General features: G+C 58.8%; 1 protein-coding gene across 1 annotated transcript in view; it reads right to left on the reverse strand.

Moving 5' to 3' along the window:
- RAB26 (RAB26, member RAS oncogene family) overlaps positions 1-17,189 on the reverse strand; it is a 31,261-nt gene that overhangs the window by 13,347 nt on the left and 725 nt on the right. Inside the window, exon 2 of the mRNA XM_066977356.1 lies at positions 15,136-15,246. Within this exon, the coding sequence (XP_066833457.1) occupies positions 15,136-15,246 (111 nt within the window). The remainder of the gene's footprint in view (positions 1-15,135; positions 15,247-17,189) is intronic.

The raw sequence follows: 17,189 nt of genomic DNA on the forward strand, positions 1-17,189 counted from the left end.
AACTCGGCACCTCGCCACGGACAGCGCCGGGGCTGTCCCTCGCTGCCTGCCATCTGCCCTGCCCAGCAGCTGCCACCCCTGAGGCTCACCCCGCACACCAGGCCCCGCTCGGGGCAGGACCCGCACCGCGGGCAGGGCTCAGCACCACCCCGCAAACAGCCCCGGGTGCCGTTTGCAGCCCAAGGAGCAGGAGCCCGGCTGCCCGTCTTCTCAAGAGCCACGTTCGCTACATTAAAGCCCAATTAACATCTGCCTGGCTGCCGGCCCTGCAGGAGATAAGAGTCAATCCTCTTTTTAAAGCAGATACACCGAAGAATTACTGCCTTATCTTCTATTCACATCAGTCTGCACATAAAAGGTTTTTCTGGCAAGAAGGAGAGAGCCGTGTCTTAGGGACAGATTAGGGGTAAGAGGATCTGTTTAGGATCATGTATTTTAAAAGAAAACGCTGCTCTGCTCCTCAGCATCTCCCTCGGGAGCCGCGCCTGGCAGAGGCGGCCCCAGGGAAGGAGCAGCCCCAGTTCGGTGCCCCGGTGTCCCCAGAGCTCTCCCTTCTGAGCCTGGGCTGCTCCACTGAACAGGAAAGTCTGCGCCTCTGGGTCACACGGGGTGGTCAAGGGAATGGCTCGCCAAAAGAGAAACGGGAAGAAGAGACTTGTTTGTTGCCCTAAAAAACGTGCAGGAGAGGATCTGCTGCAGAAGTCCCAGAGCCCAGAACTGCTCAGACCCAGCCCAGCCCTGCAGAGACCACCGAGAAGCAGAAGCCCGCAGGATGCCGCAGCGCGTCCCGGCGCTGGTGCCGAGGTGCTGGACGGGTCCTGGGAGCAGGCGGAACCCGCGGCCACGTCCTCCTCCCACCACAGGGACGCTGCGTGGTGGCTCCCCCGTCCCAGCTGCATTGCTCAGCCCTTCCACTTTATAATTGGGGAGAGATTTTTAAAAATATCCATGCTTACTTCTAAACCAGGCAGTCTTGGAAACAAAGGGGGCAGAGATGGCTCACACAGCTCCGTGCCAATACTGAGAATAAGTAACGTGGTGCTCAACAAACAGATTTGTCTTCATTTTCTTCACCGAGGACATACCATGCGGCAAAGCAGAACAGGAATCTTTACAGCACATTTATTGTGGTATCAGCTCTCCCATGCAGCGTACACAGCGCCTGTCAATGCTACAAGAATGAAAAATGGGTCATCAATTAATGCTGTACAGGGAATTGTTTACTCTGCTCCTGGGGGAAAATAAAACCTTGCATTGGTTTTTATGCCAGAGAAGCTAATCCTTGTCAGAAATGGTCTGCTTTGTTCAGGGTTTCCGTTACACCAGCCTGGGGTGGGGCAGGAGACAGCAAGAGCCCCGGGATGAGCCCTGCGACCGCCTGGACCTTCGCTGCCTGCCAGCCTCACGGCTCACACTGCTCCCCCCCGGGAGCCTCCCCTGCCTGTCCCATGGGGCTGGGCCACCCAGACAGCCCCGGGTACAGCAGACGAGCCGTTCCCCCAGAGCACGGCACCTCTGCGTCCAGCTCTCTGAAGCTTTCATCACCAGCTCCAACCATAACTGGGAAGCAAGGAGCTGGCCGAGGCCCTGCGAGCACCCGCTGCTGCAGAGCATCCTCCCCGCGCCCCCTGGCTATACCCCAGGCCGAGCACCCAGCACACGCGGCTCCCACGGGCACATCTCCGTCCCCGGATCCTGCCCCAGCCCTGCCGTCACACTGCAGCACCCGTCTCACACCCAGCCTTTTGGTCAGCCTGCTCTGCCCCCGGTGCGATCCCTGCTCCAGAGACGTGACTTTCCCCAGCGCAGGGAACGGGCTTTGCCTGAACGAAGATGCCCCTGAGAAAGGCTCCCAGGCTGCGGCCACCGCGACTCACCTGTGCGGCAGGGTGTGCAATTAGCTGTAGCTGTAATTACAGCCAGAGGCACAGCCAGGCGGCAGCCAGGCTTCTTCCTATCGGTGGGCTGGCACCTAAACGGATGGAAACTTGCCTGAAGTTTCAGAAATCACTTTGCAATCCAATTTAAAAAAATCAGGTCTGAATATCCAGCAGCAAACATCCCAGCAGCATCTGGCAGTAACAGAAGATCTTCTGCAGACAGCACTGCAAACAGCATTATTAAATAGCACTTCTCATCCCTAAAAACACAGACCTGACAAACCAATCTTTATCGCATCCATGCACAAACGCACACATCCTTCACCTGCAGCTGCAACACCAGGCAGCTCTCGAATGCCATGCTTGTCCTAAGCAGGAACCTGGAACCCTTCAAAGGAAGGATTTAGGGAAAAGAGAGCAACTAACTTACTATAATCCGTTTCTCTGAAGTTCATACAAGTCCACTGAGACACTGGGAACGGCCTGTATCAGGTCTCGGCGCTTCACTGAAGCCCCAGCCCGCTTCTGCTGCGTCCCGCAGCTGGGCGCAGGGAGCAGCGGGGGCTGAAGCACGGCGAGTGCCAGCCCCCTCCCCGCAGGGCAAACCCCTCCTCAGCAGCTTGCTTCACCACAGGCACCAGCACCACCGCCGTGCTCCCGGGCCGCCCGCCTGCAGAGCCAGCGGAACCAGCCCAAAACAACCCAGCACAGACCAGGAGATAAACCAAGACCGAGATAAATGCTGCCTCTGCCCTGGGCATGCCTCCACCCACCGCCGGGGCCGCAGCTCCAAGCCACTTGCGGATGGCACAGGGAAGAAGTCACAGAAAGATGAATCCCCGTGAGCGCCAACGCGGAGCGCGGCACCGCCGCCAAGGCACCGTTAACGGCAGCTCTGCCTTTGGTCTTTGAGAAGGGTTTCTGCTCTCCAGCGACAGCTCCAGCTCTTGCGTTTGTATTGCCATCAGAGCCCACTCTTCGCAAGGATTCAGCATTGCAGAAAGCCCCTTGGAGCGGCAGTGCCGCTGCCCGCCCAGCTCGCTCCCACCTGCTCCCGACTGGGACCTGACCCAGAAGAGCCCCCGAGCATCCCACGGAGGGGGGCCAAGAGGCACCGGGGGGCCAGAGCCTCGCTGCGCGGCCCAGCCCCACACCCACAGCCACGCAGGAAACCACAGCCCAACAGAGGTGTTGGTGCAGCACCCACCGAGGTGCCGCAGAAGCGCTGGGCTGCGGCCCTGCCCGGCTGTCCCACCGCCCCCCCTTCACAGCTCTGCAGCCCGAGGCCCCTCGCGCACCCTGCGAGAGCAGCCACAGCTCCCGAGCACCCCGGGCGTGCTTCAGACACAGAACCGCGGCTGCCCGAGCACGGGCTCGGAAACGAGCACAAGCTGCAGCCTCTGGCCAGAAGGAAACAGAAAACACAATCGTGCGATGCAAAACAGCGATGTGATCAAAACCAGGCTCCTTCCCCCGCCTGGGCACGAGGTTCAGAGCCAGCAGGCTCTCTGCAGAGCCTCTTCCTCAGACCTATCTTTGGCGTCTCAGAACACCTCGGCAGCAATTAATAGCGATAACGCCGTCTGCCAGGCACGGGCACGCGGAGCCGCCCCGGCCGCGCCGAGCGGGGGCCGAGCTGCGCTGCAGTGTCTGCACGGTGAGAGCAGCCGGAGCGCTTCCCCAGGCACCCGCAGCCTGCAGCTCCCAGGTTTGGTGCTGTCCTTCCCTCGGCTCCTGCTCCCCCTTTGCCGGATTTACCTTCAGTGCCAGCACTCAGCACCTTGTGAGCAAAGGAGACCGGCAATCCTCACTAAGAAAAAGTTGTCATCTGCAGGCAAAAAAAATCCCCAACCAACCTTAAAACACGGCTCATTGCTGACAAACTCCTGTTGTAAGTACAGATGTCCCCCAGCAAAGTCAGATGAACATTTCCAGAAAACAGCAGCAAACACGGCCCCGCTGCGGGCTGCACGCACGCATCCAACCCTCAGCACCAGCGCCCAGCCAGGGGACTGCGAGGTGCCGAGGAACTGCGGCACACTGGGCACGCCACCGCAGTGTGCTGCCAGAACAGTGCCCCGTCGGTAAATCAGTTTTCCCCAAAAGCAGCAGGTGCTGAAAAAAGCCCAAATCCGGCACCGCCAGCCCCAGCACCGGGGCAGTGCCGGGGGACAGCCGGGCTGTGCTCCACAGAACAGGCGTCTGCAAACCCTTCACAGAAGTGAACCAAAACCCACACACAGGCACCTTGGCTTCTTTGCCCTCCCAGGAACCGCCCCTGGGAAGCCCGAGCGCAGCCGACAGCTCAGCTGCAGCTGGGGTCTCTGGGGGGGGTCCCGCACCCGCTGCCCTCCCAGCGCACCAGGTCCCGCAGGGCCACGAGCGAGCTGAGCTGTTAGCAGCAATTTGACCTCACGTGTGTAATTATTCAGGAGGGAAAAACACATATGCTGTGCATTGACGCCTGCTTGGGAACAAAGTTATTTTAAGCATTGTCAAGCACTTCTCACATTAATTCATGCACATTAATACACGCAGCAAGTTAATGCATTTAAGAAAGACCTGCCTGAACTGACACCCCACAGAAAACGAGTCGAGGTCTGCTGCCGTGACCAGACCTCGTGAAGCCCGTGCCCCACCCTGACGCCAAGGGGTGCCCATGGGCACGTGCCGTGGCAATGTCCCGTGGGGACACACCGCTGCCCGCCCTGCTGCCAAGCACTGCGGCAGGGAAGCAATGCCCGGCCCCACTCCGGTCCCACCACAACACATGGCCACGTTTCGCAGTAAACTGTGCCTGGCGCCGGGTGCTGAGTGCTGGGGCACCCTGGCACATCTGGGCTAGGAGGTGGCAAGGAGCAGCCCCCACCATGTCCCAGCTCTGTGCAGGAGCAGAGCAGCCACCCGAGCTGCTCCGGGTTGGCTTCAGGCCACGTGCGCCTTGGCACTTGGAGGAGAAAGAGAAGCCCACTCATCTGAAACTTGTGATGCGTGATCTCCCGGGAACGCTTCTCTTCAATCGGCTTTCAGAAACCATTGACTCACACAAGCCCGAACAAGCCCACACCAGAGCCAGAGGCTTGAGATGCCTTCAGAACTGCAAAGCTGCTCCCCCAGCACGTCTCCACCTGCAGACCCACCCTGGCTGCCCAGCTCAGCCACAGCCATGCGGGCAACATGGCACGGCACGGCACGGCACGGCACGGCAGACTCACTCGCATCCCCGCCAGCTCAGCAGAGCTGCCAGCCCTTTCCTGAGGCTGGCACCGCTCGGGGCTGCGTGGGCTGGCCAGCACCACTGCCAAAACCCACGCTCTGCTCTAAAAAGAGATGCTGCGAGTAGCAGCAATCCCTCGGCACTTCCGCCGCGGCGCAGAGCGCGCAGCGAGCGGAGCTGCGTGCGCACCGGGGAGCCCGCGCGAGCTTCTCAGACGTCGGGGCAGGAGGTGAGTGCCTGGCACTCTGGGGCAGGGCAGGACCACGGCTGGGTCCCATGGCCATGACCCAGGAGCACCGGGCAGATGGGTGGATGGACGCCCTGCCGGAGAGCACCCCAGCACTGCCGACGTACCAGCGGCAGCTCTGTCCCACCAACGGCTGCGGCTCTCAGCCGCTGGCACGGTGGCAAGGAAGCAAGCCCTGGCAGCTCAGACCCAACGCTCAGCGCTGCCGTCTGAGCAGCTGAGCAAGGTCTTTACCAGCAGGGTCTGCGTGCCCCAAAGTGGGCCTGGGTCCCCCTCGCAGCCTCCCCTGCCTGGGTTTGAAGGGAAAAAGAAGCACGACTAGGTGTTGATTTAAGGTTCAGAGCAGAGCCGATGCCAACAGCTCTCCCTGGCAGGAGGGGAACCGGGAGCCGAGCTCGGCTGATCCCAAAGGCTCATCGGTATCAGGGACGGGCAGGAGCGGCAGCGGGACGGGTGGCACTGGGTGCAGCGCGGGCAGAGCCCCCCGGGGGGAGAACCGCCCGGCAGGTATGGACTGGAAAGCAACCAGCGATCGCTAATAACAAGGCTCGTGCCACAAAATGGTGCGCGTTACACAAGCTCCTCGCTTGGAGCAGCCATCAGAGAGCCCGCTGGCGAGAGGGGAGGGCGGCGGAGCGGTTTCCATAGAGACACCCGCGTAAGCAAAGCTGGAAAAGCAAAAGCCTCCATTTCCCAAATGTGTCACTTGGGCATAGGAACATCGTGGCTTGACAGGAAGGAGGAAAACATCCTGAGACGCGCTCAGGCACCCGGGTTTAACCGGGGCTCACGAGGGTCAGGCTCGCCGCAAGAGAACGGCTTCTCGGCATCCAACCCATGCAGGACCGGGTGCAGAAATGCAGCTGAGCTTGGATTCCGCCCATTTAACAGCTTTGACTAAATTAAAAAAAAAAAACAAAAACATGCAAAATGAAACACAATCTTGCCAGATGTTCACAACAGGACCAGTTGCATCCTAACAGATGCTGCCAGCCTTGTGACCACTGGAAAAAGGGAAAAAGAGCTTTGCTGCTGCTGAGCCGTGTGTGGGCAGTGTTTCCCACTCCCCTCGCCCAGACCCCTCACTTCTAACACTGACATCCCACCAGGGTGAAGCCCCCCGGGCTCCCCATCACGTTTCTCCTTGTCCTTGGACCACCATGGACCAGGGCAATGTGCACCACCCTCTAAAGCTGGAGGAGCAGGAGCTCCTGACACGTATTAGTTACGACTGGGGAAAAATATTTTTTCCTATGCAGGCATAAATATGAAATATTTGCTGTTGCTTCTGAGAGGCTCTGCAATCCTTCAAGGTAATGATTTGGTGCTTAGCCAGGATTAAAAATACTTTATGCCCCTCTTAGACAAACAAAGCCACATGAATTACACTGCTGCTCTGGAGATCACTTACAGGGCGAGCACCACAGCTCCATCTCTCTCGGATGGAGCCGACGGCAGCGCTCGGGGCAGCACCACGGCCCCGCAACGCCCGCGCTGCGCCAAGCCAGCCCCGTGCCCCCAGGGCAGGCAGGGACGTCCCCATCGTGCCACCAGAGCTGTCCCGGGCAGCAAACCCCACCGGCCCCCTTCCCATCCTCCTCCTCAGGGCTCTCCACCAGCGACCGCCCCGGGCCCCCTGCCCGTTGCATCCCTTGCTCCCCCAGGGCGACGCCAACACAATATTTAGCTTCCTCGTGGCGAAGGCGCTGCAGGTAAACAAGCGCTTGATCTTTAAATTCCCCATTACCATAGAAACCAGCGGCCCCCCCACCGCCAGCCAAGGACGAGTGGACAATTGCTCAGACACGCAACACGCTGCCAGCTCCTTCCCTCCACAAACATGGCTCCGATGCTCTTGGATTTTTATTATTTATTTTATTATTTTTTTTTTAACCAAAGGGAGACGATCGCTCGCGGGCACAGCCTGTTCCGAGCCGCGGAGCATAACAAACACCAGGCGCGGGCTGATCGGAGCCCTTCCAACCATCGCGGGGCCATGTCTAACTTCACGGCTTGTACCCGACTTCCCGGTGAGAGGATGCCGGGAACCCTTGCCGTGGTGCTGGGCAGGACCCAACGCTCAACCACCGACCTGCATTTCCTAAACCCAGTCCCTCCTTGGGGCAGGGGGATGAGTTCTGGAGTCAAACTGCTCTGGCCACGGCCTCGGCACCCACCGCAGCCCCCCAGGGGTGGCAGCAATGCCCCAGCACCCTGCCCGGTGCCCACTGCAGCCGAAACGAAGCCCCTGCCCCCCCCGAGCGCAGACCCAGCACCAGCTGCTGCGACCCCGAGGGGAAAGACAGGACGCAGGCGAGCTGCGCTGCGCCCCGCTCTCCCCAAGGCATAGTTATTTAGAAATGTGCTGAAGCCTGCTGGGGGCAACTAATTAATCAGCGGTACCGAATGAGTCAGCAGCTCAGGGGAGAGGCAGCGGGGGCTCGCACGTGCAGGTTTCAGGGCTGCAGCCCACGCTGTCCCCACGGCGCTCGGTGCGGGGCGGGGGCTGCGCACAGACCCCGCTGCCTGGGGTAGCGCCGGTGCCCAGGACCCTGCTCCCAGCACCCACCGACCCCGTGGTCGGGACGCAGCGCCCTGAGCGGGGACCTGCAGGGGCTGAGCGAGGCAAGCACCCCGGGGCAGGGATGTCCCCGAGCCCCCACCACGGGGAGGGCGCCACAGGACAGACACCCCAAGGCCCTGCCTCCCACGGGCCTGGCTGCCCTCCTGCTGCTTTCAAAGAAAAACCCGGTTCTGCACAGCTGAGTTCAATATTTTATCACCAATGAAAGATGAAAGCGAAGTTAAGCCAAAATTATTCCATTAAATATTCAAACCGTTTAGACTTGCTCTGGCCCCACTGAAACGCGTTACTGGCCGTACCGCACTCCATCACAGCCCCAAAGGCCTGCGAGCGGACCCAGCACAAAGCCCAGCTCCGTGCCGAGCACCAAGTGATGCTCCAGCCCAGCTCAGAGCCCCTCACGCCCCAAACACAGGGGACAATTTCACACTGTGCCCCCCAGAGGGACGCAGACCCCCCCCGGTAGGCCGGCAGGGCACTGATCCACGCTCCCCCTCCCCTCCAAAGCAAACCCGCGGCACCACTGTCGGCTGATACGGATGCAAGATTTCACAGCTGGATGAGGCACCAAGTCCAGTCTGGGCTGTAGGAGAGCCCCTCGTGTGCTGAGACCGGGGCAGGCACCCTCCCATCGCTGCACAAACTGCGTAGGAGTCATCTTAAACAGGCTCCGGGTCTCCAGGCCACTCCAGATGCTCATTTAAAGAGCGACTCAAGCACTTTTCTGCTTTGAAGACATTAATCTTACTTCTTTTTGCCTTCCCCAAGGCAGGAACTGAGCCTGCTGTCCACTGGGATTACTGACAGCACGCGGGTATCTGCGCTTTACTGGTGTGCTGCAGAATCAGAGCACGCTGAGGAGGTTTATTATTTTTCAAATGCAAGAGCCAAAGAAACATGAATAAAATACTAGCAGATGTGAGAAGAGGGTGCAGCCCGCCACGGGCTCTGCTCTCAGCATCTCTTGGCAACTGAGCCCCTGCATGCAAATGACAGGCTTCGCCGTTCATGTGATCAGGAGCAGGCTGCACGGCTGTGTCCCTCTGCAAGGGAAGAGAGCAGCAGCTGAAAGCAAAGCAGGGCTCGGCTGCACGGAAAAAAGGCTTTCTGCTCCCCAGAGAGCCTGGCCTGGGAGCAGGGAGCAGGAACCAGCAGCAGCTGCAAAAGCTGTCGTCCTAGGAATCAGACGCTAAATAAATCGATAAAATAAAGGTGGGCTCCCACGAACAGACCAAGCCCTGCAGGCACAAGTCCTGCAGGCCCCAGCTCACCTGGGTTTGGGCAGCACCTGGTCCCTACGGCCCCGGCACCACATCTGCCCCCCGAAACCCAGCAGACAGGGTGGGAAGCACCACAGGAGAGCTCCTCTGGGCAAATGTAGCTCGGCTTTCCTTACAGCAACAAATGCAAAAGTATAAAATCAGCTACTGGCTCCTATTAAAATTCATGCAGTGACAAGAAATGCAGAACCAGCCCATTTCAGACAAAGAGCTGCTGGAGAAGTGCTCCCGGCACAGGCGTGGGGCTCCCTCCCCAGCACGGCACCACCACGAGGAGGGCACCAAGTGCCCGGCCCAGGTGACACCGAGGTGCCCTTCCCAGGGCAAGGCCACCACCCTGCAGGGACACGGGGCTGAGGATGTCCCCTCTGTCCTTGCACTCCTGCCCACAGCCCCTTGGAGCAACGGAGCCCACCTCTCATCCCCTACACGTGGCCACCCCGCGTAGCAAAGCTTACACACGGAAGAGACCAAGTGTTCTGCGTGATGCCCAGCACCCTTTCCTCTGACGTTCAGGACTGATTTTGCATTGAAAGACATGCTGGAATTAATTTATTTCCATTCCTTTCTTCTGGCCTAAGCAGATCCCCTCCCACCTTTTCCAGACTGATCCATCTGGAAATTAGCCCTGCTGATGCTCGGTGCCAACCGCTGAGATAAAAGCCAGCCCTCGGCTCGCAGGCGGCTCTGGGTCGCACCGGCCCCTCGACGGGAGGCACGAGGACAAGCACCGCTCCCGGCACCACTGAGCACCGTCCCCAGGACCTGGGCACCCTCCCCTGTGCAGGGTCCCGACCAGCTCGGGGCTGCTCCCCCGTCTGCCTGCTCCCTCCCTCCGCATTCGCACGGAGACCGAGGGCCGGGCTGGCCACACCGAGACCAGGGCCAGCTTTGGTTTGCACACCCTGCCTCCCCAGAGCAAGGCTCCCTGCCTCCCCTGCCACGCCGAGCTCACTGCCGTCAGCCAGGCAGCCGGCATCTGCTGCTGTTTGCCGACGGAAGGTGCACGCACACGCTGCGAAAAATAAACAGAGATGCAACACAGCTCTTCTGCAAAAATTCAAATTGTACACCGCTGGTTCCACCTCCAGAGCAGCGCAGGGCTGAATATAATCGAGAGTCCTTACAGCTCAGGGTCACCAGTGACAGCTTGTGTTATTTACAGTGCCCAGCAACTGTTCCAGCGGGCGGATTAACGGCGGCGCAGCCAAGGCTGGAGCAAAGAGCGCTCCCTGCGCGGGCGCACCCGCGCCCCAAGCGTGCGGGGGACGCTGCGGGTCTCCCACAGAGCAGCAACACGCAGAAATACCTCCTGTGCCAGCTGCTGCCCGCTGCTGTAAGCCAGAGTCTTACTTCAGAGAAGTGCTCTCTGCGCACCGCTGCCTGCTCGGGAAAGCCCCAGGTTGCGCTGAAGCACGAGGCCGCGGCACCAGGTCGGCTCCCTGCTCCTCCCGCAGCACCAAAAGGTGCTGTGAGCCCACAGGACGCTTGTTTGCTGCCTCTGCTTGGGAGCGCAGAGCAGGAGTGACACCACCACACACCTCAGGGAAAGGAAGAAAAGCAAAGCTCTTCCTTACAGCCTCGCCTGGCTGACGGACACAGAAACCATCTCCCCAGCTAACGCAAAGAAACTCATTAGCACCTCTTCCCAGAGAAAAGGCTCGACTTTAATTTCTCCCTTAATATTCTTCTCCCTTCAGGTCCAATTAGTGCAAAAACCTTCACTCGCCCGGCTCAGCACAGCTCGGGGCCAAGCACGGGCAGCGAGTGCCGGGGCAGAGCCCAGCCCGCGGGCAGGGGGCACGGCGGGGCGGCACGCTGTCCCCACGCTGCTTTCTCTGGCAAAACGCTCCAAGTTAGCTGCTACCAGACAGAAGTATTTGTTGTGCAGCTTCAATTTCTGCCAAGGTTTCTGCCGCATTCCCAAAATTACAGCAAAACGTAGCTCCTACAGCACTACCAGGAAAATTGGGATTCACACCTCTGACTTACAGAGCGGCTCACTTCCAGGAGCCCTTTCTCCCTGAAATTCCTAAAACACCAAGTGGGAAAAGGGCAGGCTCTGGGCAAGACGAGCCGCAGAGCTGCCAGCCTGGGGGCTTTGGGACCACTGGGGGTTTTCAGGGCACAGCCAAGTCCTGGGTGGTTTCAGCTGGGGACAGCTGTGGGGGGGGGACCCTGGGGAGCTGCCACGGCTCCTAGGGAGGATGCGAAGGGAGACCAGTGCTCGGCACAGCCCTGGCAGCACGGCCATGGCTCACGGGAGGGAATAATTGAGCATCCCATTGTCTAGCAAGGGCTGGAAACCCCGAAGCTGACGCTGTTGGAGGCAGAGGTGTTTGTTTACCCCAGTGCATTTCCCAACCCACGTGCCGAAGGGAGGAGCTGAAAGCAGGTGGTGGTGGGACGGGAACACCGGGGTCGGGGGGTGTCACAGCTGCCCTGGGGAGCCAGAGCCCCTGACGGACCTGCAGACACACCAGAACCCCATGGAGGAAACACCCAGCTTGTGCAGGGGCTCCTTCTCCAGGGGAAAGAGGCTGGGGAGCCCCAAACTCCATTCGGGGTGGGAAGGGGGCAGCGATGCCCGGATGGAAGAAGTGATGACAAAAGGCAGAGATCTTGGCTCTGCCCCAGCTCCACCACGTACGGCAGCGGTCGCAGCCTGGCTCTGACCCCAGCAGCTCCCACCACTGCCCAAACCCTCTGCCAGGTCCTGCCACCTCCCGGCACAGCTCCGGCACTGCCCGGCTAAAGGAGAGGGCCGGCTGTCTCCCGACGGGCTAAAGATGCTCCCAGAATAAAACTGATTTTAACAGGATGGAAAGCCGAAGGACTGGGAATCTCCAAAGCTAGAAGCTAACAGGTACCATTTTGATGCATTTTTTCCCTAATACCAACATCTTTAATTCCCTAGTGTATTTGGAAAATGAAACACTAATGTTTAGATCAACATCCTTTTTTTGTTTAAGAGACAATTATAAACAAACCACAAAATGTGAGAGGTTCTCTGTAACATAAAACAGTAGGAGGGAAAAAACCTAGGGGGCCATTAGGAATTGTAAAGCCCGATTAATTTTAAATGGATTTCTCCTCACTCACATTTGCTCGGGCCGACATCATCCATTAGCCAGAGCTCGGTGCGCACCTAATGCCTGGACGCCCTCGGCTGCCAGCAGCTGTCCTCGAGCCCGCTGGGTGCCCAGGAGATTGGGGCATGACCAAGCGGGCACCTGGCACCCCACAGGGACCAGCCAGCATCGGAGAGGACCAGGGACTGTCCCAGAACCGATGGCAGGAGCGGGGCAGCCGCATCCCCACGACATCTCCAGGCAGCTCCCCCAAACCGGCTGCCCCGGCCAAGCAAGGTCGTGCGTGCACAGGAGCACAGCTGCTGCCTGCTGCGGCCTTGGGGAGCTCTCACCACCACCGGCACGGCTCGGTGACTGCCACGAGCCCTGCGGAACCGTGGCTGTGCCCGCAGGGGAGCTCAGCACCTCCCGACACAGGCTGGGACCAGCGGCCACAACCCCACTGCTTGTTGGCGCAAGTGGGCTCCATTGCTTCAGCCAGAAAACCCAGCTCCTAATTCTGGGATTTCAGAGAAAGGGAGATGCGATGTGACAGCTTTGTTATTGGAAAGACAAAAATTAAAACCAAAATGTGCTCTTGCAGCAGAAGCCTCCGGTGTTATCACCCCAGAGCTTCATCTGCATTGTAATGCAAACCGCGAGGGGGGCACAATTACGCAGTGCTTGCAAACAGGATTATCTTAATAGAAACGGAGATGTGTAATCAAAAAACTATTTCCATGTCTCCAAAAAATTGAGTATCTTACAAAGATGATAATAATGAATTTTAGGGCATAAACACGATCTTCCTCGCTGTATAATCTGCCCGTTTCAAGCCCATGTACGTCTAGCAGCTCTATTACAGAAGTAAATTAACCCTAATTTGATTGCTTCTCAGTAGCAGTCATTTCAGCACTCTAATCAATAAGTCACAAGATTTTAAGACTGCCCTTGGTATCAATCACTGCGATCAGTAATAAAGTGCTTTTCCTTTTAAGAACACCTGAAATACGGTGTAATTACCTTTGGATAAAATTATGGACTCCAATTCACCAACTCTACTGAGCCACCGCGGCTCAGCCAGCCGTAACCCGCAGCGTCGCTCTGCACCGAGCACTGGTTTGCAGGAAAAGCACCGCTTTGTTTCTGAAAGGCTTTCCGAGCATCGCCTCATCCCTTTACCTTGTCACTGTGCTCCCAAGTTATTGTTCGCGCTGGCAAAATAGCGAGTTACAAGAGACACCAATCTCACAGAAATCCTCCAAGAAAGGGAGATCTGAGATACTGCTGAGAAGAGTCCGGAGGGAAAGATCTGGAGGCATTAGGGGGAAAGCGGGCGCTTCCTGCGGCATGAATTGGAAAGCCCCCGCTCACACCTGGGTACAAAGGCCACAGCAGACGCTGACAGGGTTACACCTCTGCCTGGGGTCACAGGCACGGCAGTACCCGACACTTTGATCTGCACTCGGACAAGATCCGTGCAAGTCCTGAAGTGCTGCCTGCTGAGGAAAGGCAGTCGGGAGGATGCGGCACAGCCCTGACACGCAGCATTTCCACCAGCACCCCACCGCACCTGCCCAGCACCACCGCGGTGCGGAAACGGAGCCAAAGGCACGGCACAGTGGCACGGGCAGCCTCTGCTCCCACAGGAGTGAGCAGCCTGGGGACGTCTGTGGCACTGACCGGGACACCACCCATCCCACGCTGCTGCAGAGGAGCAGGCGGGGGCCAGGAAGCAGCACGCAGCATCCCGCAGGGCCCTGGAGCAGCCCCAGTCCCCTGGCTGCCCCATGCGTCCGCAGCCCATTAACCTCCCTTCGGGCTGGCCGGGTTTGCGTGCCCGTTTCCAGGTCCCTCGTTACGCAGAATTCCCCACCAGAGAGCGCAGCCTGTCCCGGCAGGGCAGGGACCTGCAGCACAGCTCCCTCCTCACAGCCGGGTGTCTGGGGGCTGCGAGCTCGTGCTTTCGGGGGAAGCAGATGGTTGGCGAAACGGCCGCAAGGCACGGGGAGTTATCAGGCACCAGGTATCAACCAGGGCACCCAAAGGTAATGGCACTGGAAAAAACTGCCTCAGTTATGGAACAGCACAGCAGCACACCTGCTCCAAAACTTTCCTTCGCACAGATCCCCACCTGAATCACCTCCCCTCCCTCTCACTGCGCACATCTTCCCCAGCCCGGCCAGCTCTGGGACGTTCCCACATGGCAAAGGAGGCTCTGGGCACACAAGGGCACTGCCCTCAGGATCTGGGCCCCAGCTCCAGCTTTCATACAGCCAGAAAAGAGGAAAGGAGGCGCCTCCCCTTCTGCCTCCCTGCCCATCCTGCAGCTTCCAGCTGATCTTGCCAGTGCCACACGGCTCTGGTGTGTCACCGTCGGTGATCCCAATGGTCACCTGGCACCATCAAAACTGTTCTTACAGAGCACGGAGATCCTGCAGTGCACCCCGTGCCAGCACCAACAAGGTTTGCTCTGGATATTGTGTTTTGTGTCAGTTTGGTTTTGGTTTATAGCTGTTTTTTAAAACAATGAAACTGATTTGGGGAAATATTTTAGCTGGGCAGATGTTCAGGCCCAAACACAGAATAACTCACACAAATCGTCCCCACGTCCCCAGGGCACGGCAGCGCTGAGCAGAGGACGTGCTCCCCGTCCTTGTGCAGAGCAGTAATTAAAACGCCGCTGCGCTGCTGCAGTCATCAGATGGCTCCTGAGCCCGACGCAGCCCCGAGGTGCCCTGCCTGCCGCTGACACGGGACTCGGCATGAGGAGTTTTAAGCAGCTGGAGCAACGTTTCGGTATCCCTCTGCAAGGACGGTCGCTAACCTGGCAAATCCCAGCTGCTGCTGACTTACCCTGAAGTCGATCCCAACGGTGGAAATGAAGCTGCCCGCCAGGAAGGCGCCGTCTTTGAAGCGCACCAGCAAGCAGGTTTTGCCGACCCCCGAGTCGCCCACCAGCATAACCTGCGAGGGAGGAAGGGAGAAGCGGGTTAGGCACCATTTCCAGTCCCTCCACAGCAATTTCCCATCTCCATCCCAACAGCCACATCCCAGGGGCAAGCAGCAGATCCTTATCCCTGACGGGGAGCTCCAGGAATAACAAGAACTCACCCAAAAGTCACATCCCTGGACCCAGGGGAGGGCAGGGAGCTGCAGCCAGTGCAGTGCACCTGCAGCAAGCCCCCGTGCCGCAGCATCACTAGTGGTCCCTGTACCGTGCACGTCCCTGAGCACCGGCACAACTCAAGAAACCTTCCCCCAACCAGTATGAGCAGACTTCCCACAGGGAATCACCCCGTAAAAACCAAACGCACTGTGTGTGGGAAAGCCAGGCTGTGACCCACAGCTGCAGGGCCCCATTCTGCCCCGCAGCCCTGCAGAACTCCCCCGCACAGGGCTGGGGGGGGGGGCCCCGAGCATGATGCCAGCCCCAGACCCGTGCCTGTGCCCCTGTGAGCTCCTTGCCCAGGACCAGCACAGCTCCACGGCCACCCTCGGTCCTCAGCGATGCCGAGGGAGCAGCTCCCAGTGCCGCCTGTGCCCCCCAGAGCCTGCCCTGCCACAGGAAACCAAGGCAAGGCAGAAATTGCTCCCTAACACAGCTCCAATCCTGAGCCCTCTGCCCCCCGTGGGTGCCGACCCCATCCCTCGGAGCAGGCTGACAGCTTCTCACCGTGGAGAAACCCCAGGCCGCACAACCAAGCTGCATTCACAGCTTCTGCACCCGCTCCCATCGGCACGGCTTCGCGCGTCCGTGGCACGGTTCCAACTCTCTGCGCCCGACTGCCATTATCCTTTCAGAAGTCGTTAGCCCATGAATGAATTTAAATGGTTTTAACTCAGGCGCTGCCCTGGGTCAAACCAAGCCCATGCAGCAGCAGCCACTGCCATGGACTCCGCAGGTGTAGCCCCTTTGGGGGCTCATTTTTGGCTCCCTCCCCGCAGTGCACGGCCCCTGCAGCAGGTGTCCAGTGGGCCCCCCCCCGTGCAGCCCCGCTCTGAGCTCTGGCACAAGGTCAGGGAAACCAAGACATGCATGCGAGTCCAACCAATGGTGGGGAAAAAGTCATTTTTTAGTACAAAACAGTAGTACGGATTTTTTTTTAAACTTTCCTGATACCTGCCTTGGAGCAGATCCACCCCTGAAGCCCACTGCTCCCCGCTCAGCACCGCTCAAGCCTCCCTCAGGGGCAGGCAGCAGTGCCTGGGGCCAGGCTCACGCCAACAGCTTGGCCTTCAGGATCCGGCCCCGTGCCGTGCATTGGGCTGTTGTCTGTGGCAGAGCTCAGGAGAGGGATAAGGGAAAGTTTATTGGATTGGGCTTTCACCAAACACAACATGGTCTGTGTGTGAGAAACCCAGACCGACACCAGAGGGATTTGCTACCGGCACCTTCAGGTTTCTTTGAGACCCCAGGCAGGCCTGGCAAGAGGCGAGCTCAGGGAGCCCAGGGCCAGCATCGATGCAGAATGACTCCATTTCAGAGAAGCTGTTGAACTGTTACTGCAGCTGTACCGGAGACCACCTGCCTACTAAATCAGCCAAATCCACTTCTCAAACACCCATCACCTCCTACTCCATATCCCAAATCTTAACACGCCGTGGCCATGCTGACGGCCCCAGGCACCGAGCTCTCTGGCACAGCATGCCAAGGCTTGGACCTTGCCATAGCAAACACTGTCTTCCTCGCAGCTTAATCCCCCACGCTCGGTTATGAAGATCTGTGCTAGAATTGCAGTCAGATGGGTTGCACTGAATTACAGCCTCAGCCAAAATTGGTAAGAGAGCTCCAAGATGGGCTTGCAGCAGGTCGTATGATGGAGGGGGGTGCAAATACATTTGATCTGTGAGTTGCCAGAATCTCAAGCAGCAAGAAGAAGCCATCTGAGCCCTTAAGAGAAAGCATA

This window comes from Anser cygnoides, chromosome 15, assembly GCF_040182565.1.
Source record: "Anser cygnoides isolate HZ-2024a breed goose chromosome 15, Taihu_goose_T2T_genome, whole genome shotgun sequence".
Taxonomy (NCBI): domain Eukaryota; kingdom Metazoa; phylum Chordata; class Aves; order Anseriformes; family Anatidae; genus Anser; species Anser cygnoides.